The 27,811-nt window shown below is 39.8% G+C and overlaps 3 protein-coding genes across 4 annotated transcripts; 1 reads left to right on the top strand and 2 right to left on the bottom strand.

Annotated features, from left to right (window-relative positions):
• Positions 1 to 1,495: 1,495 nt before the first annotated feature.
• LOC116330939 (serine/threonine-protein kinase 38-like) lies at positions 1,496 to 15,382 on the bottom strand. The gene is made up of 14 exons (XM_031753412.2): positions 14,990 to 15,382; positions 7,879 to 8,018; positions 7,336 to 7,387; positions 7,125 to 7,247; positions 6,945 to 7,028; positions 6,729 to 6,852; positions 6,491 to 6,645; positions 6,277 to 6,379; positions 6,099 to 6,160; positions 5,221 to 5,338; positions 4,590 to 4,713; positions 4,061 to 4,156; positions 3,881 to 3,972; positions 1,496 to 1,969 (listed from the first exon to the last, which is right to left on the bottom strand). Exons 2-14 carry the CDS (start codon positions 8,010 to 8,012, stop codon positions 1,845 to 1,847), a joined length of 1,392 nt encoding a protein of 463 aa, XP_031609272.1. The 5' UTR covers positions 8,013 to 8,018; positions 14,990 to 15,382; the 3' UTR covers positions 1,496 to 1,844.
• Positions 15,383 to 17,219: 1,837 nt separating this feature from the next.
• On the bottom strand, positions 17,220 to 23,202 carry med21 (mediator complex subunit 21). The gene is made up of 4 exons (XM_031753428.2): positions 23,106 to 23,202; positions 21,030 to 21,144; positions 19,499 to 19,599; positions 17,220 to 17,856 (listed from the first exon to the last, which is right to left on the bottom strand). Exons 1-4 carry the CDS (start codon positions 23,187 to 23,189, stop codon positions 17,677 to 17,679), a joined length of 480 nt encoding a protein of 159 aa, XP_031609288.2. The 5' UTR covers positions 23,190 to 23,202; the 3' UTR covers positions 17,220 to 17,676.
• Positions 23,203 to 23,344: 142 nt separating this feature from the next.
• fgfr1op2 (FGFR1 oncogene partner 2) lies at positions 23,345 to 27,218 on the top strand. Of its 2 annotated transcripts, none has more exons than XM_031753432.2 (6): positions 23,345 to 23,481; positions 24,484 to 24,620; positions 24,798 to 24,915; positions 25,055 to 25,197; positions 25,283 to 25,396; positions 26,749 to 27,218. In XM_031753432.2, the coding sequence occupies exons 1-6, from the start codon at positions 23,457 to 23,459 to the stop codon at positions 26,884 to 26,886; spliced, it is 675 nt and encodes a 224-aa protein (XP_031609292.1). In that variant the 5' UTR covers positions 23,345 to 23,456; the 3' UTR covers positions 26,887 to 27,218. The 2 variants fall into 2 exon arrangements, with proteins under 2 accessions (XP_031609292.1, XP_031609293.1); XM_031753433.2 differs by lacking the exon at positions 23,345 to 23,481 and adding an exon at positions 23,935 to 23,954.
• The last annotated feature ends 593 nt before the right edge of the window (positions 27,219 to 27,811 follow it).

Below are 27,811 nucleotides of genomic sequence, written 5' to 3'. Positions count from 1 at the left end.
TTGTGTTTTCCTTGACACATATTTTACGACTCCCCCTTTTTATTATCTAACCTAAAAGACACCTGCTTTTCTATAGTCCTGTTGTTTCTTACTGCTTTATCACCACAGATATGCCTTATCACTCTGCAGACACATCAAACCGAAACATCAGTGCTTTCACTTACTCCTTTCCACTTTGAGTCAAAACAGTTGGTTATAATGAATGCCTTCTTATTGGTCTCACCTATATATCTGGTTAAATATTTATCAGCTCTATGAAAAGGCACTTTGCATGTTTTGTCGACCTAAGAAGAAAAGAAGCGATTGGCCCGTGCACTGATCAGATTTTCAAATAAATCAGGGGAAATAACAAGTACTTTAGCACTGATCTGATCAAAACTCAGATCAGAAGGGGCACGCTCAGCAGTTTGTTTGGCAATGCAAATAGGGCAACATGCTGCAGAAACTAATGTCCAGCACAGGGTAAACTGCGTTTCATTGTTTCCTGGCAACAAGCCGTTCTTATGCGAGAAAAGCAACTGTGCTGAGACGACGCTGCAGGCTGGGTTCCCCCTGCTGAGCTGCCACAAAGTCACTGTTTCACTAGCACGAGGGTTAAAGGATGGTTCCAGCATGATTCGAGTTTTTTGCTCATTTCTTTTAGATTTTCTGTCCTTTTGATGCTGCTGATTTTGAACCAGGCTAACAGCTAAAAGGTAATAGCTAGATTGTGAATGCAAAGTCACTTTTTATATAGAGAGAGAATTTTTTTGTTACACTTTAAGTGTAAAGAATGCTCTACAGTGGTGTTACATGCTAACATCAGAGTGGCAATGCTAAAATGTTTAACGTGTTCATCACAGTGGTTTAGTGTATTAGCATGCTAACATTTGGTAATTAGCACAATAAGACATGAAAGCTGAGAATGTGAGAATGCTGCAGCTATCGCTAACTTTAGAGGCCTCTGTCGCATAAATTGTGACCCGATGATGATACTAGACGATGTTACACCTGTCCAATCATTGTTGGACCAACTATACCTTAAGCCAGCAGCACCGTTTAGCTAGCATTATCAAAACTTCAACTATCCAAACACATAGCTTGTGCTGTTAACCTCAGCCGTTTTACAGTTTTGATACCAACTGACCTTTACTTGGGATCCATTACGACTTTGTGAGCTAGTATTTTAGTTCTACAAAGACTTTTTTTTTTTTTGTTTTGACCATTGGACAGTTGGCTGCTATATTCTTCAGTTGGGGTTAACTCTTAATTACACTTTAGAAAGTCAGCAAACAAAACACTGGAAATCATGCTGGAACTTGATAACAGAGTATTGGCTACAATAAGTGAGGGGTTCCTGATCTTACCAATCATCCAGAGTTTGACTACAGTGTATAGAGCTCATTTTCAATATCAGTAATGCAGTTTGCATCCGACTTAATTTAGCCACCAGTGTAAAAACTTCTAATGTTAAAAAGTTTGAGCAGTCATTTGAATTCAAGCCTTGTTCTTGTGTAAAAAAAAAAAAAAAAAAAAAAAAAAAAAAATCTCCAGAAGCAGTATGCCGCTGAACATGCAGATATGCTGATTTAGTGTCCTAGTTAGTGAGCTGGCCTGAGTCCTATGGCTAAAGACGGCAGGTGTATACAATATCAACAACCGAGGTAATGCGGTAACGCTCTTTAATTTCCGAGTTCTTGGCTTTCTTGCCGCGGCTGAGCAGACCTAAATAACTTATGATGAAGGTTAAATTTAGACTGAGAGGCTGACAGCGCAGCCTTCAGCACCAGCGGGGCTCCGGGGCCCGACCCTGTGTCCGTAAACGTCTATTTTTCTCCACCACGCTGTCCACCCGTTTGAGTGCGTCAAGCCTTCCCTGCCTTCATGTATGTGGGGATGGTCCCTCGCTGAGTCAGGCCCTCAAAGCGTTTGTAGGTGTAGTTGAGGAACACCCAGTCCTTTGATTTGAAGTCAGGCTCCGTTGCGTTAGCTGTTTCACAAAGACAAACAACAAAAGCAATTTACCACTTGGGGGCACCACAGACTATGCAATGATAACCCCCCTCATATATTTTAAGACATTACAATATTAAATATGACTTATTTAGACTGAGCCCCTCAGTCTGTATCTGAAACAAGCCATTTTAGCTCTTCTTCCTTTTAATCCAGCTGTGTTCTGACTGGTTGCCCTTTGCAAACATAAGGTCTGACCAGCAGGTGGGTGAAGCTGCTGACCATTTTAGAGATATTCACTCTGAATGACATACCTTCAAGCCTAAGCTTTTGGCTCATAAAAACTGTGTAAAATGTAAATAAAAACAGAATGCAATTATTTAAGCAGCAATTATAAATCTAAAAAAAAAAAAAAAACCCACATTTTACTCACATTAGAACATACGAAACATGTAAAATGTTTAAACTGAGGTGTTTTAGTGTTTCATGAAAAATATTAAGGCATTTTAAATTTGATGGCAGCAACATTACTCAAAATATTTGAGATGGGGAAACAAAAGTAAATGGTACTGAAAGGAAACAGTTGGAGGAACACTTTGCAAGTAATCAGAGTAAACTGGCAACAGGTGAGTAAAATGGTGAAGACCTTGAATATCTAATTTACAGTACATGACCACAAGATTCAGAGAATCTGGAGAAATGTCTGTGCATGGGGCTACCAATCAACAGTGGATGCACATGGCAGCCCTGCATTAAAAACAGGCATGACTGTGTCATGAAAATCACTGCATGGGCTCAGGAACAATTCCAGAAATCATCGTCTCTGAACACAGTTCACTATGCCATCCACAAATACAGGTTAAAGCTCTATCTAACAAAGAAGAAGCCATATGTGAGCAAGATCCTGAAACTTTCCCTGAGCCAACGCACATTTAAAGTGCAAAGCTGTTCTGTGGTCAGCCCAACTGAAATTTGAAACTGTTCGGAAGGAACACCCAGTCCTTTGACTCCAGGTCCTTTTCCAAAATCATGGATGCACTGAGAGGAGTGGTTCTGTATTTCCAAACACGTGGGAGCAGCTCCTTCTATACTCTGAGGTAGTCATCACCATGAGTGATGACTAACCATGATTAACCGTGCCCACTCTTCCAACTTCTCAGTAGTATGTGGATTGTAAAACACACGTCAATAAAACTCTGGACCGTCTGTGTATCAACACAAACGCATAAAAAAAAAAAAGACTCTGCCCTGTCCTCACTAGGTAGATCAGACCACAAGCTGGTCCTGTTAACACCTCAGTGTGTCCCTGCAGTTCAAAGACTCCTTGTTGTCACCAAGTCTGTGGGGCGGTGGAGTTGACAAGCTGCCGAGGTGAGGCCCCGCCTGACTGCTTTGACACTACAGACTGACACGTGCACTGGGATCCAAATGGGGATGACATCAACGGCATCAACTATATAAACTTCTGATTCCATCATCCCAACCAGGACTGTGCGACGGTTTCTTAACGATCAGGATCGACAAACTTAGCCAAGCCGGCACCATCATCGGCCAAAATCTGGAGGCATTTAAGTCAGTGAGGGGCACTGAACAACAAACTGCTCTCCATCATGGACAATCCATCACATTCACTCTGTGTGATAGGAACAATAAAGTAAATGTAAAAAATTACTGCATTGTGTCTTTATTTTTGTTTCAGACAGTATTGCAACATTTCTGTAGCGTGGGTGCTTTATGAGAGGAAATACAGAAAGGTGGAAGACAGATATAACAGTTGTTCGCAGAAATGATGAAATGTTAAATTGGACTACAACTTCTGCTTTTGTTGAAAACTGCAATGACTCATCTGTGGTTTGTCATGCTCCGTCTGAATCTGACGTAAGGCTAGTTAGTGTTCCTAATCAGGATTTTCTTCTAGCAGAGACAGAAAAGATTTTGGAAAACAAACCTGGCTGAAGGATGTCCGATTCAGGGAAGTCGTCAAAGTTAGAGGTGTCGTCAATACTTTTGATTTCTATGGAGATGGCGGCTGGCCGCTCCCTGTAGAGAATCATCAATAGAAATAAGAAGGGTTTTTCACTTTCCCGAGGGGACTGCATTCATAAGCAGCAGATATGCTCTTTTGTACCTGATGTGCTCCCAATCCACCAACTCAAAGAACTGGTGGCTCTTGATCTCGTCCACGCTCACAGCGCCAATCCTGTTCTCTGCATCTGTGCAAAACCTAAAACACAGCAGAGGTTTTTTTGGCATAACTTCACCGGTTTCCAAGCTTCACGAGGAAGAGATCTGAAGAGGTTACATCCCCAGTAGTACTTGTAGGATAAGGAACAATGTTACTGCTTAACCCACACATGTTGGCTTGTAGCTTCCATCAGAGTCATCATCATAAGAACCAAAGTTGTTCTTTATGCTGCAAGTTTGTGTAAGATTTAAAAAAAATTTCTGAACATCTAAAACACACAGGCAGGAAATTGACAAAAAAAAAAAAAAAGTGTTGAAGCTTCAATGACAGAAATCACGCATTTGTTAGCTTCTAATTATCATCACATTTAGCCAGATCGACTACAGTGAAATGAAGGGAAAGAAAAGCAGCTCAAGCTGGAGTTTCTCCTCTGAGAATAAAGGCTCAGTCTAGCCAAACATACAGTTTATACCTTAATATTAAGTCTTTGGCTCTCTCTGAGATGGGAACTTCAGGTGGAAAGACAAGCGTTTCCTTCCAGTTCATAACCTTCCTGTACGTCTCCTGTGGTGTCTCTGAGCAGAAGGGCGGATAACCTGATAAAGAACCAACAAGTATATATAACATCTGTGGCAGAGCGGTTGATATTACTGACTCTTCTGACAGGATAATCCGGTCGAGTTAATGATTGTCTGGCAAGAACCTGTGGGTACTTTAGTTTTTCTTTTATTTACATCCATTTAAAAGCTGCAAAGCATGAAAGAGTCTTTAAAATATTAACCCAACAGTGGCTATTTTTCACAGATGGAACTTTTTCAAGGAACCAGAAATGTACGAGAATCACTACATTTCCATCACAAGGACCTGGATCTAAATAAAGTTCCAGGGAAATTATTTTTTTTCCACAAAAAGTCCCAGCTCAGGTTCCAGTACTTTCTGTAAGTTCAGGAAATCCTGCTCACAAAGTGCAAACAAAGATGTTTGATAATAACACTATCATAATAAGCTATCAATTTACATAAACACCCATAAAAATTGTATTTGTGTAAATGCAATTCTTGAAATCGTCCTATATTGGTGCCCTCTGTGTGTGTCACGCTTACCGATGAGCATCTCATACATAATCACACCCAGAGACCACCAGTCGCACAGTTTGTTGTACCCCGTCTGCATGAACACTTCAGGAGCGATGTAGTCTGGCGTTCCCACAGTGGAATAAGCCTGAAAGTCACACCAGATGAGAGGTGAAATGTAGAATCAATAACATCAAGTTTACTGTAACAGGGAGATGCTTTCTTTACTATTCTGCTGTGTGTAGTACACATACTCTTTTCTTTGAAAGCTTCTCATTTACAGTCATGTGAAAAAAAAATGTTTTCACACCCCCGTGATTCAACAGCCAACTTTAGCTCCAATAAGTTGAAGTACTCATTTTCAGTATGACTTCATCAGTCTCTCACATTGTTGTAGGGGAATTTTGTCTGACTCTTCTTTATAACATTGCTTCAGTTCATTTATGTGCAGCTCTACTAAGATCCCATCACAGCATTTCAATCAGGCTGAGGTCTGGACGTTGACTGAGCCACTGCAACACCTTGATTCTTTTCCTTTGGGACCATCATCCTGTTGTATGACCCGGTTAGCCCAAACTTTGACTCCACTCTGGCATACGGAGGAGTTCAAGACCCACTCACTGACTGCAAGGTGTGCAGGTACTGTGGCTGCATATCACACCACCTTTAACATTCATGACAGTTGGCGTGTGGTGTTTGTGCGGATATGCTGTGCTTGGTTTTCACCATCCTACAGGCAAACAAGCTGCCAAAACTTCTGCTTTTATAGCATTTTTTAATAATAATGATAAGGTTTTTGAAAAGTTACTTCTGTCACCGTCACAATCAGTCAATTTTCTGACTTCAATTCAGGAGTGAGTGCCATACCTCTCTCCTATAATTTGTCTAGTAAAATGCCAAAACTATACCAGCTGTCTCCGGTTCTTCTTCCAGGTCTCTGCTTTCCTCTTGGAGTTCATATTTTGAAAGGCTGAAAAATGAAGAAAAATAAACATTAAAAAAATTACATGAAAAGTTTTGTTTCTAATAGTTTCGCCAGAATTATTGTTATGTTATTTTGTTGAGGATGTCATGTTCGTGACTCACAGAAATCACTGGGTGGGTTGTGCGTCAGGTTCCTGTAAAATTCTGTGCGATGAGCCTTCTTCAGCCCAGTACACAAGCCAAAATCTGACAGTTTCACATGTCCCTGTGAGCAAATGAACGTTTGATTAAGGAATCTGCATCTTACAGATTATGATATCAGAAATGTGGAAACGTCTCTGTGAATCTGCATGTGCTTTTGTGTTTCTGTTCTCACTCTGGAGTCCAGCAGCAGGTTGTCCGGTTTGATGTCTCTGTGGATGAATCCCAGCTGGTGGATGGAGTCAATGGCCAGTACTGTCTCTGCGATGTAGAACTGAGTGGCCTCTTCAGACAGAGTGTCCTTCTTCATCAGCAGCGTCATCATGTCACCTGGCAAAAAGGTCAGACCTTTTAGATCTGAGATCCTAACATCAGGTGACCTGAGATGGTCTGTGGATTTTGCCAGTACTAACCTCCAGGCAGGAACTCCATAATGAGGTAGAGGTTTCTCTTGTCCTGGAAGCTGTAGAACATCTTGACCACCCAGGCACCATCCGCCTCCACCAGAATATCCCTCTCTGCCCGGATGTGAGCGACCTACAGGGAGAGCGCAGATACAGGATCCTGAATGCAGCAGAACAAGTATGTCTTATTATCCTGGAGAACTGTGATGCAGGCAAACGCATTACCTGTTCTTTCTCCAGCATGTCTGCTTTCCTTAAAATCTTCATGGCATAAATGTGGCCTGTGTCTTTCTTCTGTACCAAACGCACCTGAGAGACACAGCATCAGTCAAAATCACAAAGGGATACCTCTTTGGTTACACTCCTGGAGGCCCGGGTTTTGTTTTTGTATTTGTTTAAATGTACCTCTCCAAAAGCACCTCGTCCAATGACCTTTAGGGACTCAAAGTCATCCAAACCGAGTCGCGTCCTCTTCAGTCGTAAAAACTCGGTCTCCTTCCGGGCATGCTGAGAGCGCCGCATTACTTTCTGTAAAGAAAACACAGATTTGTGAATAAGTCTAAGAACGAAAAGAGAAATGTAGAAATTATGTAACTAAAGTACAAGCACACTGTACCTCCTCATCTGGTAAACCCTCTTCTTCCATGGCCTTCTCGAGTTTTTTCTGCCTATGAATAAAAACAATAGATTCCTTTAAAAAAAAAAAAAAAAAAAAGACATAAATAATGCAAATAACACACGAGCTTCCTCATGATACACAAATTAGAGTGGAGAGGAAAAAAGAAGAAAAAAAAAATGGAGATTCGATGACCTCGGACGTGTCAAATTTTGAAAATGAATCCCCCCTCAGTTTATACAGGGGTGTAAACAGGGACCCAGCCTTCTTTTTCAGAAGCCACTGAACTGTGACGCCTGGACAAAAGATCGGCTCTCAGGTAACGTGAGAACAGAAGTGGTCAGATTCCCTGTGTTGTGTTCACACCTAGGATGAAACGTGTCTGCATTGTTAGCTTTTCCAGTGGTTAGTTGGAGGGACACTTGATGCATGCATAACCTAAGCATTTAAATGGTATGATGTTCAGTTAGTAAAGGAATAAAAAGGTCTATGCAGCGCAGGTTGTGAAGAAAATGCATCTCATGACCACTCGGGCTGTTTTACCTCATCTCCCGCTCCTCGTGCTGGGTGAGCAGAGTGCTGTAGAAATTTTCCAGTGTCAGCTTGGCCACTGTCACCCTCTCTCGGGTGTGGTTGCTCATGGGAAGGGCAGCTGCAGTCCCTCCCGTCATGGCCATACTATCCTGCAAGACAACGGAAACAATAAAAGAACAAAGATCAGATTGTGTAAATCGTTCCACTGATGTGCAGGAAGTATCTGTACTATCCACTCCACGCTAACATTTCCAAAGATATGGACAGACATGTGCAACCTCCATAATCAGAGCGCCGCGAAAGTTTTCTCCCCGCTGCCAGGTAGGAGCTCAACTGACAGCAGGTAACCTCAGGGGAGGTTTAAAATATCATCAGGAGACAGGCCACACCCAGAAATTCTTTGTCTGTGTTTTGTTTTCCTTTCAATTTTAACATAAATCAATAAACTATAACAGAAACAAAGGAGTCCAAGGGCATTTCCTTTGAAACTATCACTCTGACTGCTTTCTAAACTAATTTTATGCTTCCACACAGTCAAACACAACAATATAATATGCTCCGTTTATTTTCTTACGTCTGCTGATTCGGTCCTCTGCTAAAATTTGACCTTGCAAGTCTTCATTCCATGAATTCAGCTTGTGAAGTAACTCTCATATAAACAGAATATAAGCAGATTATAAAAGCTACACTCTGCCCGTCCTGTTTGCAAACTGCTGTATTCTGCACGGCCATGACAGTGTTTCCACCACAAATACTGCAGCCCTCAGGTAACAACGAGGGCGTGGACACACCTGTATTTACATCTGAGGTACGATTACACATACTCTGAACTGGAGAGGGATCGCACACCACCACGACTGTCAAAGCAGCCTTACCATAAAAGTACTACACTACAGAAATACATGTAGAAGGATGAAAGTAACATTATTCCTGGTGTGCCAAGTGTCTGCTTTAGAGCAAACAAAAAAGGTCTAAATGTCAAAATAGAGCCAGACTATTCCATCAGTCAGCCAGTATTTTTAGTTTATTTTTAGTATCCACATAAGTGTTATCACATATGCGCCAAAATAAACAGCCCTTTAAGTCTGTGCACAGCAGCTTCAGCTCACTGGTTTACTACAGCCTCATCCCTGTCTGCAGCACCGCAGCTGACTGGATGATGTTTCTGAGTCAGGTGTTGTCGCCATGGCTGGTAACTAAACAGTTTGTTCAACACTTTATTTTAATGTGTAACCAATGGCCAGCATAATTTTTCCAATGGTAATTTTAATTCCAGCACACAGGGTGTATAAAAGAGGCATTTTCAAAAGGCTGTGCTTTTTTAAAGTAATGGACATGGAAGCTTGTGGCACATTTTTTAAATACATCTCTGAATAAAAATGTAATGGCCTGTATTTGTATAGCGCTTTACTTAGTCCCTAAGGACCCCAAAGCGCTTTACACTACATTCAGTCATTCACACACACAGGTGATGGCAAGCTACATTGTAGCCACAGCTGCCCTGGGGTGCACTGACAGAGGCGAGGCTGCCGGACACTGGTGCCACCGGGCCCTCTGACCACCACCAGTAGGCAACGGGTGAAGTGTCTTGCCCAAGGACACAACGACTGAGACTGTCCGAGCCGGGGCTCGAACCGGCAACCTTCCGATTACAAGACGAACTGCCAAACTTTTGTGTAAAAAGTTTTACACAAACATGTTCGCAAGTGCTCAGTGTGCTCCCCCTCCGGATAGTAAACTCGACTCATACTTCTGCAAGCATGTATGAAGTAACTGCAGCCACTGCTGTTGCTCCCTACCAGCAATTACGTGAAACTCATGAATCCGCTCTTTCTTATGGTAAATGTTTACAGTCGTTGCCAGGCTGACATCTGCAGGACCACATGATTCTGTTTGATACAGCCTGTGCTGTATGCACGTGTTAGTGATGCCTCATGCTGCTTTTTCATATCTAATACTGTGACAGTGAGTATCTACCAAGCTTTCCCAACTCATATATCATCTGCTAATATGCTGTCTGTGACAGAGTTACCTTTATGGCATGTTGCTCAAACTTTAAAATTTAAGAATGTAGGAAGGATTTCTCAACATCAAATCTAGTATTGTTTAGCCACTACTTCAAAGAGGATATATTATTTAAACCTCCGAAACTCTGACTCCAAACCCATCCACTGGTATCGATTGGAGTTGTAGTCTTAGAGGTTTTAATAACACATAAATAACATATATTCATATAAAATGTGAAGGTGGACATAAGTTTTGTACGTTTAACTATATTTTTTGTTTTACACTTTTTCCTGCTGATGAAAACCTCTCCCATGGCCATTCATACTACACCAAAGTAATTAAGTAATAGATAAACACATAAATGACAGAAAAAAAAAGTTTTTCATTATAGAAACTGGGAAACACTAATTAAATTGGACTTCTTTTTCTGAAATTATGATGTCTCAGGGATTAAATGTGTAGTTTACACACTGACAGAAAGGAGAGCTTCGGTGGTCCAGCCCAGTTAAAATCAAAGTATGCTGTACGTGGCCCACGAACTAAAAAGAGTTTGACATCCTTGAATTAAGTCATTTCAGCCGTTCTTGCCATGTGTCATGTGCCATAGATACCGGTGTAATATTACTGGTAATTAGCTCATATTGTCCAATTTATCAACCAACAGTTTATTGGTGTAACTGCAGCAGCAGCACATTTTATAGAAAAAGCAGGAGTTACCAACACTGGCTTTACTGTTTCAAACCCTTGCGTGTTGTAAAAGTGACCATGTGCATTCATGCCAAAGGGTTCAGCTCTGGAACAGATCCCAAGCAGTGTAGCCTTAAGTCCAGATGAAAGCGCTTGAAAATGTTTAACTACTTGGGAAGAATTTTCTCTTCAAAGCCCTCATGTGGGTGGAATGAAAAGCTCAGGCAGCAAAAGAAACATACATGCACGTGAGGCTGAGGCCACTAGTAGTTTAAACACAATCAGAGACAAATGATGATGCTAAAGAGCACAAGAAAGGAAAAAAGAAGAAAGAAGTTTCATTTTCCCCCAGCAAAATTCATAGAATATTAAAAAAAAAACAAAAGAAAACCAAAAAAAACAACAAAAAAAACAGACTGTGAACATATTATGTAACAAAGGAAGTAAGGAAGAAAGAGGAAGAAGGGGGGACGTGTATATCATCACAACATGTTAGCAGTTCACTATCAGAAAAGGTATGAATGGGCTTGATTAGCTCACAAGGAGATAAAACAGCCCTGCAGGCCAAAGATAGGACCCGTGTTTCGTCTAGTCACCGGTCCTTTTCCAGTTATGGCTCTGCGATCCCACAACAACAAAAAACATTTCCTGACTTCTGAGAAAAATCCTGAATCACTGCTGCAAACTGGGAGGAAAACTGGATCGGTAGCAAACAATGGCTTCTGAGTTAGCGAGGTCTGTGCTGATGTACCTGCACACAGCGCACGCTGGGAGCTCAGCCTACCAATAAAACAGCAACCCTGAGCATGCACACTTACACTTGTGCATTCACATGGGCAAGATGTGACGCAACTTTTTTTAAGGTTTCCATCAGCTATGACTGGACCTCTGTGTACTCTACCTGCAAGCACACTTTTCTTCATAAAGAAGTGGATACCACACCACCTCAGCAACTATTAGAAACTACTACTTTAGAGGTCACTCACTCTGGGACACAAGTTTATTTCTCTGTGACTGCAGCTAATATTTCAATTGCTGACTAGATTTATGATTTTGACTGATGATTAAGCACCGGCTAATGGCTGGGCCTTGCTTAATAAGACTGGACTTAAAAGTGCATGAATTATAGACATATACCTCCCTATCCCCACCATTAGATGACTTTATTGACATGATAAGAGCACTCTGGAGAAAAAGGATACCGTATTAGCTAACCCAAAGTGTAGGTTATCACGGAGCCATCGTTTAAATGTATAAATGGGGAGGGGTCACATCCTCTGCATGTAGTCAAAATGTCCATCCAAATATTGTGGAATCAAAAAAATGTTGCCACGCTACAACTATGCACCACTGCCTTAAATAATCTTCAGATATATAACCATAAATAACAAGTAAACAAATTACCAGCAATATTATGAGCTGGTGTAGTATTGCATGTCTACAGGTGGTTTGTTCAAGTGGTGTTGCATTAACCCAGCAGAACCTGTTGCTCAATTGCTGTGGGCTTGTATGTATACTACTGTCGTCTACTGTGCAGTCTCTCCATTTCTGACTACTGCCATCTATCCTGAGTCTCCAGTACTCCTGAAGTCTCCCATAAAGTGTTCACAAGATAAATATTTAGGGCTCAATGAAATACAGAGTCATATACAGAGCTTCAATATGCACAGCTAATGGTCACTCTTAACCAGCTAGCTTGGGTCATTCCCATCTCATGTTTCCCTATCTGAGCCGGTCCCCAGACTCTCTCATTCTGCAATCAGACAAACATCAGTGACAGCAGTCCTCGTTCAGCCCGAGAGAACCGATTTGAGCTGGAGCATCACTCTAACCAGAACCAGGAGCAGGCGGAGAGCTGATTAGTTTGACAGCAGACCGAGCTCACCGGTGAGGGAAGAGAGCAGACTGAGGACCGCCGTTTGCTGCGGTTCAAAAAGCGAAGGTGCAGCTTGCCTAGGAGACGCTCAGTTGAAAAGCAGCTGACTATTTCTTTAGTGCTTATTGTCACAAAGTAACAGTATTATTTTATGCATTTTACACAGTTGCATTTGCTTTTGCACACATAAACACTGGCGTGTACGAGGAGCAAGAGTTTCATTGTATGTTCATAATAAATGCCCTGATGGACATTTATTCCTCCCGCTGCCTCAGCAGAGCCGCAAACATCATCAAGGACAGCTCCCACCCTGGTTTCAACATGTTCAGCCTGCTTCCCTCAGGGAAGCACTACAGGTGCATCAGCACAAAAACCCACAGACTCAAAAACAGTTTCTTCCCTAAAGCCATAACCACCCTGAACTCACACATGCACCGATAACACAGCCCCCCCCCCTTGGACACATAAGTTACCATGCAGACTAAGATAAATGGGTTATACAAAAGAGCTTGTTTGCTATCTATCTATAATAAGAATAATTTTGCTTAAAATAAAGATTGTGCATTCTTATTTTATTCTTGGCTAGGAATAACAAGGTGTCATGACTATTGTGCTGGCAGAAAAAGCACCAATATTAGTTAGAGCTTGCATGCTATTGGAATAGAGCTGAACTAATCCAAGATAACATGGTGTTAGGTATAAATTATCTTGATGACAGTCAAACAGTATATTCAGTTCTTTCATTTAGTTTGATTGAGCTGTTATTTTTTATCCATCTTAGAAGAAGAAATTTTCACAACCTATACTGGATAACCTGGATTATCCACATCGAAAGGAAATGAGTGGAAAGATGTGCTTTTCGTAATATGTGAAAAGAGACTCAGAATTTCCCCTCATGGAGGTTTTTTTTTTCCTGGTTTTCCCAACAAGGTGGAAAAAGGGGCATAATTTAAACAGTTACATCATAACTGAGCCAGCCAGGCCTTAGCTCTGCCTAAAGGGGATTCAGTTGGCTTGAAGATAACCAGATCCACCCCACAGCTAAACAAACACGGCTGCGCAACTCAGGCACTTATAAGGAAGGCATTACCAACTCGGGCTTGCTATTTAGAAACTTAAGAATGCAGCCTAAAACAGCCCACCAGAACTGAAATACACCAGTGGCTCCAGTAAAGCATTCAGTCCCAATGAAAGATAAGCGTCCAACCATAGAAACATTATTTTTAGCCAGTTCTAATGAGGATTTCCCGTCTATCAAGCAGCTGTAATTATCAGAAAATAATGGAGATTTCTTTCAAACAAGCTAACACAGACTCATTTCCTTTACTCTTCACAGGCTGTTCTCGGGTCACCAGCAATGGCAACATCTATTCATTTTACACAAATCAAGTAATACATAATATATACATAGTCTCCAAAAGTTGAATCTGTTCATCTGGATGTAGCGTTTTGTGGGAGAAACGTTTCGTCACTCATCCAAGTGACTTCTTCAGTCTCAAAATATATACATAGCTTCTTACACTTAAAATAAAGTGTTGCTGGTAGCTGCCAGATTGTTTGACTACACTTTCAAGTACTAAACACCTCCAACAGAACAACATGAATGATTTTTAGCTAGTAAGAAATTATTTCCTAATGGAATTCTGAGATCTGTGGATCAGCTTGAGATTATCTGCATGAGAAGAAGCCAATGTCATACAAGCAGGCAAGCTATAACCCAGATGGACCACTGAACTTTAAAATCCAGCCTGCTGCAGGTGTTTCTGGAGAAATACTTTACTTTGAATAGAAAGAAGAATCAGGACAGATGTAGCTCAGTGTAACCGTTAACCACCAATTTCTCAGTTTTGTGTGAAAAATTCTTCAGTTTCACACACTCCACCCTTAAAGCACTCGGAGTGAGTGGACAGGAAACCCTTTCCCTCCCGAATGAAAGAACTCAGTCATGAATCAACACACAAATGTGCGCTTACGCACAGAGAAACTGTGAAAGCATATGTTCCCCTGAACAGTATGTTTATTTTAAGCTAAACAGCCAAGTGTGTGTTTAAAAACTCACAAAATGCTTCCCGGCAAGAGGAACTTGAAATGTATTAACAACTTAACAAAAGGACATTTATCTCAAATACATTCTGAAATCCAATCCATCAGAGAGAGCAGTCAGTTCATATTAGAAGTGAACAAAATGTATGGCAAAAATGGCAATTTTTAAAAAGCTTTTCACCCTTTACATGTGGCGATTAACCAGTTACCGGTATGTACACATGCACATGTTTGCCTTAGCTAATGTTTCCCGGCTCACCTACACTGACGCCACCCTGTCGGACCTCTCCTACCATAGGTCCGCCACTGCTGCATGCCTCACACTAGGGAGAATATTCACTGCTTCTTTCTTGTATTTAGCTTGTTTGACGCTATGCTGTCCGAGCTAGCTATTTGCTACATTCCCTTTGCGTGTCTGTGTGGCAGGTTCAACTATATTAATAAATTCAATTCGGACAGCAAAAAAATGGACAGCATTTTTTTTTTAAATAAATCTTTTTCACTTACCTCCGTGTCCTGCTCCAGAGTCAATTATTGGCGTGCCGCCAGGCCACGACCCAAATGAAGAAATTAAATGTCTTATATCGTTTCTGCCTAATTTTTTAGGCAGTTGGAAGCTAGAGGCTCTGGTTATAGGCTACCCCTTAAAGAAACCTATGAGGCTCCACAGTAAACATCGCCGCTATTAACCTCAAATCATAACAAAAGACCTCTGACGGTGAAAATACCCCACGCCGAAATAATTTGAAAATATTTTACCGTCTGTACATGTGGCAACCGACCCCCCCAAAAAATACACTGTTCCCCTCGGACCTTTATCGCTACAAAATATGAAATAAGCTCCGCTGCTTCCTGAGACCGTCGGGCTCATCAGACGTTCCGACAACGCAACGGCGTAGCGCCTGAATGACGCTAACGCCGACCAATCAGCGATGACTAAAAGAATCCGTGTTTCCTTCTGCCCAATAAAACGTGGCCTCTACATAAGAGTGATAGATTGGCCAATAGATCCTATTGGCCAATAGGAGCATCCAAGCCGCCCTGCAAGAGTTGGGGACGGGTCCAAGTTAGCAAGCGTTTGCAGCTATGAAAGAATATACAGTAGCTCCAGCGGTTGGAGGCTTTGTTACATAATTTTATTGGTTGTGCTTAGCGCAAATCCTTACTAAAAATAGCTGGTATTATTCTAATAATTTGTAAGGATTAAATGGTACTTTACCGTAAAATGTTCTTCACACATAATTAGGAAATAGCGTATGAATGAGAGGGTATGTAAGGCCAATAAAAGGTCACATTGGTGATCAATACACAATCATCAGGTTTCTAATTGTTGACTAAATGAAAAAGCTGCAGAAATCTTACTGCTATTCAAAATTTAAGTAGAACTGATCTAAACCACACGGATATTTTATTGGACTACGTTTATCTAGTGGCAATAAAGCAGATAGAACGTAATAAAGTATGATAAGATAAAAGTCACACACAGTCCACATTTATAACACTTTCTATTAAGGCACAATCTTAGACCTTTGCCATAGCAGTTTGAGATGATAACAGCGTGTCTGCCTCCAAACCGTTTAAAAAGTGGTCATTGTTTAAACTAGAAACCGAAATGAATGTCCACATTCCAACATTGTTACAGTAGAGCCCTTCAAAAGGGAACTGACTTGTTTCCTTAATAATCCCATCAGTGGTGCTTAGAAATGTCTTCACCCTATCTGGACTCTTTCATTTCCTTGTACGTTGTGTATCCCAAAGGTCTATAGGACAAAGAACATTAAAGGGAGAAGCTACACTAATCACATGTGAATGAAAATGCAGATAACAAAATTGAAGCACAGACAAAGTTTTGTTGACCAAACCACGGCGGCTCACAGTGAAAGGTGAAGATTTGCTGTCATAAATCTCCTCATTTGGGCGGGTTAAGTGCTTTTACTGTTAGGACCATGATGTCAACATGCAGACAGGCGGGTGGGTCCCGCTAACACGTCTGGGTGTGGTGGCCAGCAGACAAGGCTGTTTTTATATTTCTCACATCAATGGAGCCCACTGAGCTGTGACACAGCACCTATATTTAGATTTGGGCTATAAACTCTCTGGCCTGCAGCCTAGGTTTCACAAAGTTCAGTCTGAAATGGATTCAGCCAATATGAAAGCATTTGTTTTGCAAAAATCAAGATTGTACGGCATGACTTGTGAAAATATTTTAGTTGCAAATATGACAAAAGTCATTTTTGCTCTTTAGATTTTTTTTTTTATATCATGTATCAGACTGACTAGGAGTTAGAACAGAACACATGCATATACATAACTTTCCGTAATGTGAAATTTTCATGCCTTTTACTGAAACGTTTCAAACCGTCGATAGAACCAGATTGAGTTGTTTTTTTTCCCTCCTTTTAAAGTCTTTTTCTTTCACTACTGTTTTTGTCAAAACACATTATGAAATATACAAGAGCCACAGCTTAGTTCCTCAAAGCTGTGTCCATCAGAATTTCCTTTAAAGGTCACATGAACTGAAATGTGGTCATTCTTTAATTGTAATCGTTTCCTGGTAAAGGCTCGCAGTACGTCAAGTCAGTTTCTGCTAGCGTATCAGTTCAAATGAAAAAAAACGAAACTGATGCAATGCCACGAACAAACTCCAACAATTAACATCACCCATATGGTTAATGTACAAATGCTTGTGGTAACAGTCTGCAAATTATATAAAAAAGGGACGTTATTAACACTTATGTGGCTGTCCACGGTTTATTTAAAAAAGAAAATACTTCAGAGAGATGAGCTATGATGGTTTAATTGAATATCTACAAAATCAGACATAAATATATAACATATAGTGTACATAAAATCACAGAACACCTGGCAGATTGGTCTCCTCAGACCCACGGAGAAGTTTTTTTTTGTTTTCATTTTTTAAAAATAAAAATTTCAGGAAAAAGAGGATCCGTGTGCATGTAAAGACACCATCTTTCATCCTTCTTTAGCTGAGCTGCAGAAATGACGTTTCAAAAACAAACAAAAAACATAAAGATGACCTCATCCACACAGAACCGCTTCAGCATCTACATTTTCACACATTTGACATGTGAACACACACCACATTTGGCAGGCCTATTGTGGCTGAAGGCAAAGAAAAAAAAATAGCTGAAAAGACTGAAAATTGTCCAGAATCATATTATGCATTCCTCGGGTCAGGATTCAGCCGGTGACGGCTGGCTAGGTGCCCCGTTGCGGGTGCGGAGCTGGGATTGGGCGATGTCAGCCAGTGCACTCTGGATCTTCTCCAGCAGCATATCGCCGCGGTAAACCACCTCTTCCAGCCGAGCTGCTGCCTCATGGTTCTCCTCCTCCAGCTGCCGCAGACTGGCTGCCTGATGAGAGGTCACAGACTGTCAGATTTAATGAAAACAGCTTAAGTGTTTTTATTTGCCCTTTTGTGAAGCGTCAAATAACTGAGTGAAGGTTTCCTTTAATTGTGTGCAGATCATGACTGTATAACTTGGGAGCATCAGATCTCACAGTAACTGACAGAATAATAAAAGAATTCCCACCTGGTACACCCAATATCCCCACACAACGCAGGTGGTGTGTGTGAGCAACTTTTAAATAGTTGATGAGAATCACTTTGTACAAGTTCTGTTTCACGGTTCAAAAGCTGCCATCAGACTGTGACGAGATTTCATGCATGATTCACAATGTGTGCAGAAAGTCTCCTGAGACGTGGTCTTACAGCTGATCGTTTCTAACAGCTTTGTATGACAGATGTCTTTTTACTTTACATCTAAAACCAGTTGCGTGTATTGTTGGCCCTCAGAGAGCTACAGGGAAACCAGAACTTCTGGGCTGTGGAAGCCTCATTCACAAAATTCCACTGACATCTGACAGCACTAAGATCTAAAAAATGCTGCCCTGTGGCCCGCATGAAAATAGAAGTATCCTTGCAAAAAGACCCAACACCACTGATTATGCAATATTGCTCGGGTGTTTCTCAAAGACCGACGACTACTGCTCCGAGTTATAAAAAGCTAGAAATGACATGGCTTACTTTCTTATAACATTACCTAGAAATAAATATCATACTTGTTTGAGAAAGAGTAGCACCTACTCGGGTCAGAAAAAGCATGTGGAGCTTGTAATTACATTAAGCATAATTGCCTGCCCCCCCGTGTACTCAGAGTCTAAGTTTCCCAAACATTACCAATCTGGCAGTTTTAACTGGTTTAACTGAGCTTTACCATTTACTTAATGGATGTTCCTCAAAATAATCTCGTTATCGGCACACTCCAGGCGTGGTGTTTATTGTTTCTCTCTTGAGTGAAGGCCATAAAGTATTAAAAGTGTTTTTGCATTTTGTCTACTGATAAAAGTCTCTGGAAACAGATCAAAAAGTCAGCAAGTTTTCCGAGTACCATTACATTAGTAATGGTACTCACTGGCATTTGGCATTTGTGAGTAATGGTACTCACTGGCAGTACTGTGTATTGCACTCAGATATGCTTGCTGGGAAACATTCTATTCTCAATTTTCTGTTCTTTAATCTATTCTAGCCTAATCTAATAGTAGAAAGCAGTGCACAGGAAAGTGACAATTGATGTCATGTATCTTTCTATTTACAGGAGAGAGATCAACACAAGAATGATTGTTGTTGTCTTTAACATATTTCACTATAGACTATAAACAGTTTGCTTACACACAAAACACACTGACCCATCAAACAGAGAATATGGAATGTTATTCTAAAGAGTGTCTGTGCGTGCTAATGTGACAAAAATACTAACATCAAAGCAGGATTAGTAAATTTCTCCTGCTCTTTTATTTGTTTGTTTTTTTACATCAATGGGGAAAAAAATCTCTGCAGAGACTTGTGAAGTTGGCATGAAAGCAACAGTATGAACTTTTAACTGGTTCCCTCTGCTGACTGATAGCTAGAAATACTCACGGGAAAATAGAATTAATACATTGAAATATATATACACATGTGAAATAGTCAGTGGTACTTATGAATGTGCTGACCTGCAGAGCTGCTGTGGACTCCTCGCTGGGCAGAGAGTCTATGAGTACATCCACATCTTTGGCTGTTCGGGCTATAAGGGCTGCAAACAGCTGGGCATACTCTAAACAGAGATCAAGAAAAACAAAATACAGGTGAATCATCATGCAAATCATTAATATATATAACAGAACATAAACACACACTCCACATGCTTTTGAGCTACAGAAAGTAGCCCCCTCCCTTTTTTTATAAGAGAAAAATCATTATGTACCATAGTATTTAGAGTGAAAAGATAAAATGTCACTAAATATTGAGTAAAATGTAAAGAAGTGGTGAAACTAAATCATTTAAGTTGTAGAGAGACATTCATCATGAATGATATGCAGGTGTAGTGATGGAGACCCGGTGTTGTATGATCAGGGATGACTACTGTACCTTTGTACAGTAGTCATTGTACAAAGGTACTGTGTCACTGTGTGGACGTCTTCATTCCTGTTTCAGACAAATTTTTTGAAGCTAACAAGCTGTTCCACATTATGTAAGCCAGTCTGTACTGCATTTATGTCAGTTTGCATAAGATTTTGTCCATGTAGCCTGATAACTTTGGGTATGCAACCTCTACAGACATGCTTGTGTGCAGTGCTCCAAGAGATCAACAGCACATGTAGCACTGGCTGACAGTGATAATACTAGAAACTAATTTGCTGAAAAGTTCACTTTAACAGGAAAGGGAGTAACAGAGGAGTTCACCACAAAGAGGAAACAGTGGCAAAAAATAATCAACAATAAAAAAAGCAGCATGAGAAACACAGACAGTGGATACGTAGAAAATTTTCAATACCATGTTCCATTTCACTGCAAAGAAGTTATTTTTATATTACGACATATCTTTTCTGTATCAGGGTCGAAGTTAAAGGAGAAACTGAACAAATGCAAACAAGTCTAACTCTCAGACTGTTCCGCATAATTGTTATACTGCCCTCTGGTGACAGCACACAGCTATGACATGCACCAACACACAGCTATACTAGGCTGGGAATCACCAGACACCCTTTGATACCACAATTTTACAATATATTACTGTCATTTTCAACATTATGGGATATGCTAAATATTGCAATAACATATAGTACAATTTATGTCCTCAAAGTTAAACTTTATCAGTATCTGTTTTATCCAGTGAGATGAAGTAATCTCACTGCAAAATGAGATTGTCAAGCATCCCCCATCACTGTTATTAAAAACTGCCATAAATGTTACTATAAGATGGAGTCATTATGACTGATATCAGTCTGAGGTTCGATGGCTCAAGTTGGCAATTACATGCAATCTGTTTCTGATAATGTTGAGCTGGTTACTGTGTTTGTTGGATTCCAAACATAATGAAGTTGCACAGTGACCTCTGGTGGAGAAGTTATGCAACGTCACCATCTTTGATGAGTGTTTCTCTCATCTCCTCTTGAACTTTAATTTTTTTTAATATTTATCAGCTGATATAAAGTGACATAAAAACGATGGTTAAAAATAATGTCATAGTAAAAACACACAAACCTTCTGTTGGGTTTGCTGGTTGATCCTTGTTGATAGCTGTCTGGATGTTACTGAAGGATGCAGGAGGTGCACATTGTTGCAGAACGCCGATAGCATTACAAAACTGATCAGCAAGCTGGACACACAAAACAAAACCAGTAATAGGTTACGCTGTTATTTGAACAAGACACTAGCTGCTGCTGCTGATAACATAAACTTCAGACAAAAGAAATTTAAAGACATTTCTTTCATCAGTTTTACCAAAGTATGTTTTTTTTTTTTAAGATTATTATTATTATTATAAAATATAGATATTTAGTTTACCAGTGTCAACCATAAGGCCCGGAGACCAGAATCCAATTTTACCCACTGTAAAAATGTGAAGGCGCGCTTAAGTTTTGGACTTTTAACTGTATTTTCATAAGTTTTACAGCTTCTCCTGAAGATAAAACCTCCCCCAAATAATGAAATGAGAGAAAGTTCATTTTTTAAACCATCTACTATAGAAATCTGTGCTTTTTACAATGGGGTCACATTACAAAATATATTATTACAGGACAGTCTACACAACAAGCCAAAAGAACTTTTTCTGTTATTTTAGTAAGTAAGTAAAATGTATTTATATAGCGCTTTTTAAAACAGGAAGTTTTTTCAAAGTGCTTCACATGGGAATAAAAGCATATCAATCGATACAATAAAACACTATAAATAGGGTATAGTAGCATATCCAGTAAAACAGTTTGCTACACATGAATATTACCTAAATGCCTGTCTAAACAGATGTGTTTTGAGCTGTTAAAAGTAGCTACAGAGTTGATGGTGCGTAGCGGGTGAGGTAAACTGTTCCATAATATTAGAGCCAAGGCTTGAAAAGCGCAATCCCCCTTCGTTTTCAAACGGGTCCATGGAATGGTTAGAAGACCACTATCAGTGGATCTAAGGATCCGGTTTGGAGAAGCTTAGTGATATAAAGTGGGGGCCTCACTTGTAGGCACATGAATGTAAAAGTGAGGATTTTAAACTGATATCTATACTCAACCGGAAGCCAGTGCAAGGATTTTAACACAGGGGTGATATGGGAGAATTTATGACTGTGGGATAAAAGCCTTGCTGCGGCATTATGGACCACTTGGAGGCGATTTAGGGAAGCCTTAGACAGACAAGAAAAGAGTGCGTTACAGTAATCTAAATGAGAGGAGATGAAGGCATGGACAAGGATCTCCAATTTTACACATTTATTTCCTACAATTTAAGCCCAACAAGTCACACTGACAAACTTTTCTTTATTGTGTAGAAAAACTATATTACAATGTCTCAGGGATTAAATGTGTAGTTAAAGTTCTGACTGTAAGTGACAGAAAGGGTAGTTTCACTGATTGTCCCAAAGTGCATAGTGTGTTGTATGTAGGCCACCAAGCAAAAGGAGAATGACATCCCTGGTCTAGAACCACCCTTAAATAATTATTATTATTATGTTTGTTTGTTTTGGAAAATGACAAATAGGTGCAGCACTTTATTGAAATGGGAAAAAATATGTGGAAATACAGTATGTAAGGCAAAAACAGACTTTGCAATATTCTAGCAAGCTGGTACAACATGAAGGATCAAAATCTGACCTACTTTTCTCCATTCGTAATTCCTTTAAGTTCAACTTCTGTTCAAGACCACTGAAATAAATAAGAAAATTTGGTCCCTTGCAAGCCAAATATAGAGAAATTACTTTTGCATGTTAAATACTTCTGAATATCAAATGTTGACCTTCTGGGGTTACTTTCCCACGTTAGTTTAGTATTTTTCTTTTCCAAATATATTTATTTTGTATTATTTTGTTCAAGGAAGCTAGCCAAAACGACGTTTTAACACTGTAACACTTCGTTGTTTAAAATAACTGAGCTGGTTTGGTCGTTTCGTAACACAGGCCTTTAACTATACTTGCTATAATGGTTAGCTACCCCGTGTTGTTCACATGTTACTAAACTACTCGAGCCACTGGTTTGCGTTAGCTACCAACTCTAAACGACATGACGATGCATTTTATATTTTTTTTTACACCTCCTTCTACCAAAGAACGTTTAAGATATTCAACATTTGCCTTACCGAATTGACTGCGTCTTGAAGTTGTGTTAGCCGGTCCGCCATATTGTCTGTTTCTGACGTAACTGTCGCGAGAACATAAAACATCTCGCGGTATATTCGGTATTTTGGGAACCTTGGTTGGCATAGGTTGGGTTACTTACTTTTACCGTCTCACAACTGGGTTCACAGCAAACTTGAAACGCGTTAAAAATCGATATTTTCATATCAGCGGAGGTTATCTTCTATTTTAACGAGGAACGGATCTTTATTAGACCCTGTTTGTGGCTGCTTTATGAGGACTAATGTTAGCCTTTAGCTAATATTAGCTACTAAACATCAACAGGAAGTAGCAGCGGAGTTAACGCAATTCCAATGTCTTGTACTGTGGCTTCCCCAGGTATGATCATTTTTGTTTCTTTAATTCATTATCTAAAATTGCATGGCAACACCGATTTGATATACGCACCCGTTTATAATGCGAGCATGTAAGTGGATTTGCATGAAAGCTTAACTCTGATTAGTAAGTTGGCTAATAAGTGAGCCCAGCTTGTGTGTGTATGTATGTATGTATGTATGTATGTATGTATGTATGTGTTGTTAAAATATATTTTACGTTGTCAGCTAACTGAATTTGGAAAACTGAGAAACTAATTCCCTTCACGTTTTATATAGCTGAGACGAATGTGCTTCCGAAGTAATTATGTAAAGTGAATCTGACACCTAAAACACGCAAGGCTTGCTCGTAATAAGCGAATTAGCTGACACAGCAGCTGTAATGACGAGTAGGTCGAGGAGGAGAAAGCCTAGACACAATGTCAATGAATGATTTTTAGCTGGTATTTTGAAGTCAGAGCTGACGCTTCAGTTGAGGTTACTTCTTGGTTTTCAGATATTTTTAAAATTATATAATACCAATATCGTGGTGGTGGTGTTGTTGTTTGATCAAGCAAAATAGATCTAGATCAAGCATTTCTGATTTAAGTCGTGTTTAAAACATATTAAAGTGATTATCATATAGAAAAAGACAACTTTTATAGAAAAAGGCTGCTGTAACATATTGCTGCTTAACAGTAGCAATAGCTTGCAAAAAGCCACTGCATCATGGTATATACATAGGTTTTTTTAGGACTGTTCAGAGTTCCCAGAAAACTTTCACTTGACTGCAGCTGCTGTATGTACAGATACAAAGTCAGCCTACCTTTAAATAAAGAAGCTATTTTAATAAGATATAATTCAATAGTGTCAGTCATCACTATAATGAATAGCTTGCTAATGGATAATTGCTTTAACTAAATGTAATACTTAAGGGAAGAAAAGAAGGATTGACGAGGTGGATGACTACTATGTTTGCAAGCAACCTTGTCCTAGCTCCTCTTAAGAATGACTTGTATTTCCTCAGGCATGAACTGTACATTAGAGAAGGTCCTGGCAGATGCCAAATCATTAGTGGAAAGGCTTCGCAACCATGACAACGCTGCTGAGATGTTAATCGAACAGACGACACATCTCAACAAGCGAGTAGAGGCCATGAAACAGGTAGGGTGTCACATGAACTTGGGGAAATGTGAGGCCTAAAGCATTTGATGTAGAATCCATGAAGTTTATTTCAAAAGCTGGAATAACACTTTTTAAAAGTATTTTTTAATTGTTATGATGATCTATCATTTTATATTTTAGACTGAAGGTTTTTCTGCTTGTTCTTTTTATTGATAGTACCAGGAGGAGATAGACGCCCTGAACGAGGTTGCACGGCATCGGCCTCGTTCCAGTCTAGTCCTGGGAATCCAGCAGGAAAACCGTCAAATTAGGGAGCTCCAGCAGGAAAACAAAGGTAGGCAGTTTCCTTTAATGTCAACTCTTCTGTTGAGAGATCGGATGGCCGGTGCATTTTTAGTTTTGCTTTGATTTGTGGAATATAAAGCCGGAATTTGATCCTTCCCGCAAATCAAACTTGTTCATACTTCATGTAGAGCTGCGTACATCATTGGAAGAACATCAGTCTGCCTTAGAGCTCATCATGACCAAATACAGGGAGCAGGTGTTCAGACTTCTCATGGCCAGTAAGAGGGACGACCCCGCCATCGTTACCCAGCTGAAGGAGCAGCACACTACGGTCAGTATCTGGTGCAAGTACTTTTAATGTATTATTTTGCTTTTTTTTTTTTACTTTTCTTGTGCATTAAAAAAAATCTTTGCAGGAAATGCAAGCACACATAGACAAGATCAACGAAATGGCCTCCGTGATGAGGAAAGCCATAGAGGTGGATGAGGAGCGAATATGTGAAGATGAGGAGAGGATTAAACAGCTAGAGGTAAAAGCCGAGCAGCATTACTTCCAATTGTTCCAAAGCTTTCAGACCAGGGGAGGGTACAAAAAATCCACAGAAGTTACAAATCAACCCAAACAAATGTCTGTTCATGTGACACCGAGGATCACAAGTGTCAAAGAAATTGACACTTGACACAAAGGCCAATAAAAGTCATCAGTGGAAACCTAAATGATCAAGCCTCTGAGGGGTGGAGTCAAAACTGGATCACAAGTCATAGTTAAAAATGTTCATGTGCTCCGATATATATTTATTTATTTATTTATTTATTTTAACAGTATATTCAGTGTGAGTTTGGAGTTTAAAAATGAACTAAAGCTTCATGTTGAGTTGAGATGTCAAAGCAGATCTTGACAGGGCATTTAAATTAAAAATTAGCCTTTTTATTTACATTTCCTCCAAGCTTTATTTTTTTCCTTTGACCTACTTTGTCATTTAGACATCCTACCGCTCTATTTTCATTAGGTTAAACAGATATATTTGTAGGCTTTTTGACCTTTACCTCTACTACTTGAAATTATCCATAAATCCCATAAAAGTTAGATTTATGTTACTATTTAGCGAACTAGCATTGCTAGGTGGCTTTAGCTTTTGACAGTAAGAACCATTAGTAGTGTTTCCACATGTTAACCACCAGATGTCAACAGTGAGCTTTTGAACTCTTAACTGTTTCCAAAGAGTCGTCCTACTGTAACTGTTTGCTTTATATTTTTTGATTTAAAATAGTCCCCCGATCCTTGAAATGCCCAGGCAGAAACTCTGATTACTACTGTGATACTTTTGGCCCTTCATATTAACATGCTTGGAAACACAAAAGAAAAATCAAATTTCCACTCTGTAACATGTACTGTAAGTGATTAAAACCTCATAAACCCATATTTTATTCACAGTAGTGAATAAGTAGCATTTTAAGAAAAACAGTAGCTCATTTGGAACTTAATACTAATAAATAATAATAATAAAAAAAAAAAGTTGGGATGGGGTAAACAAAAAGGAATATTTTCGGTTAACTGGCATAAAGATTAATACTCAACATGATTGGGTATAAAAAGGCATTTTAAAGAGGCAGAGTTTCTCAGAAGTAAAGATGTGCTGAGGTTCATCAATCTGCAAAAAATTGCATCTGCAACTTGTGGAACAATTTCAGAATAACATTTGTCAACATATAATTCTGAAGACTTTGAATATCTAATTATCTTCAGCTTGATAAATTCAAAGGATTCTGAGAATTTAGAGAAATCTCTGTGCTCAATAAAATTTGGGTTTATGGGATTTGCAAATCATTCTGTTTTTGTTTGCATTAAACACAGCATTTACATTGTCTCCGTGTATTTCAGCTGGAGAACAATGGACTCCGAGAGCTGCTGGGAATCAGTCGGGAAGCTTTTCTGGTTCTGAAGAGAGACGATCAATCAGACAGCACGTCGCTGTCGCCACTGCTCACTAGTGCCGACGTGAGCTTACGAAAAAGTTAAAGCCCAGGACGGCCCACCAAACCCCCAGCCCCTTACTGCTGCCGCTGTAGGGTACAGAGTCTACAGCCTGTTACCACGTGACCGCTTCAGATGTTGAGTCTCCTGGTGCATTTAGAACATCGCTGCTCCAGACCTGCATCCCTGTCTGATGATTCGGGCAACAAGCAGCGAGCCACCCCCCCCCCCCCTTTGTTCTTTTTCTTGTTTCTTGGTACTGCTGTAACGTTTTGTTCATTTTGGCAGCATGCACGAGCCCGCAGTGCCTGCAACATTTTAAGGTGTAAATGAGTAAACGAAGGGCTTGAGTTCAAATAAATCTGTAAACAAGAAAATTTGTTTGTAGAGTTTGTGTCAACTTCCAAATGTCACACGTTTCTTGTTCTGTTTTGGTTGCTCCTGCGGATACACAACTTCTCACTTTCACTACTCGTGTCAGTAAAAGTGGTTTCCATTCCCACCAATATTGTCACCGGCGGGAATAGAAACCATATCCAGAGAGGATCTGCTCCAAAGGGTGAGGTGCATCTGCTGCTAGCTGTGGAATAGAAATTTTCAACACTGTCAAACCACAGTGTAGTTATACTCCACTGAAAGGCTTGTAAACAAGTGCTTCATTGTTTCACTATTGCACATTTATATCATTAGATTTATTAGTAATTTTATCCACTATTTGAAAAATATATATATATACATGTTATTGGAAAGCAGTCAGTCTGTGCATTTCAGAGGATGGAAGAGAATATTTGTGGCATTATTGCATACAAAGTGAGATGACTGTCATAATAGTTGTTCATAAATTGGCTATTATTTTAGTCCAACTTGTGTTGGGGAATAGAATTTAGACAAGCTGAAAAGTAGAAGTACACTGCATCATATTTGGACTTGGGTGCAGTCTTTAAGTTATCTTTCCCCATATTTTTTTTAC

Source organism: Oreochromis aureus, linkage group 17 (genome assembly GCF_013358895.1).
Source record: "Oreochromis aureus strain Israel breed Guangdong linkage group 17, ZZ_aureus, whole genome shotgun sequence".
In the NCBI taxonomy this organism is placed as follows: Eukaryota; Metazoa; Chordata; class Actinopteri; order Cichliformes; family Cichlidae; genus Oreochromis; species Oreochromis aureus.
Note: the sequence above shows the minus strand (reverse complement) of the source record. Positions and strands in the feature narration are given on the sequence as shown.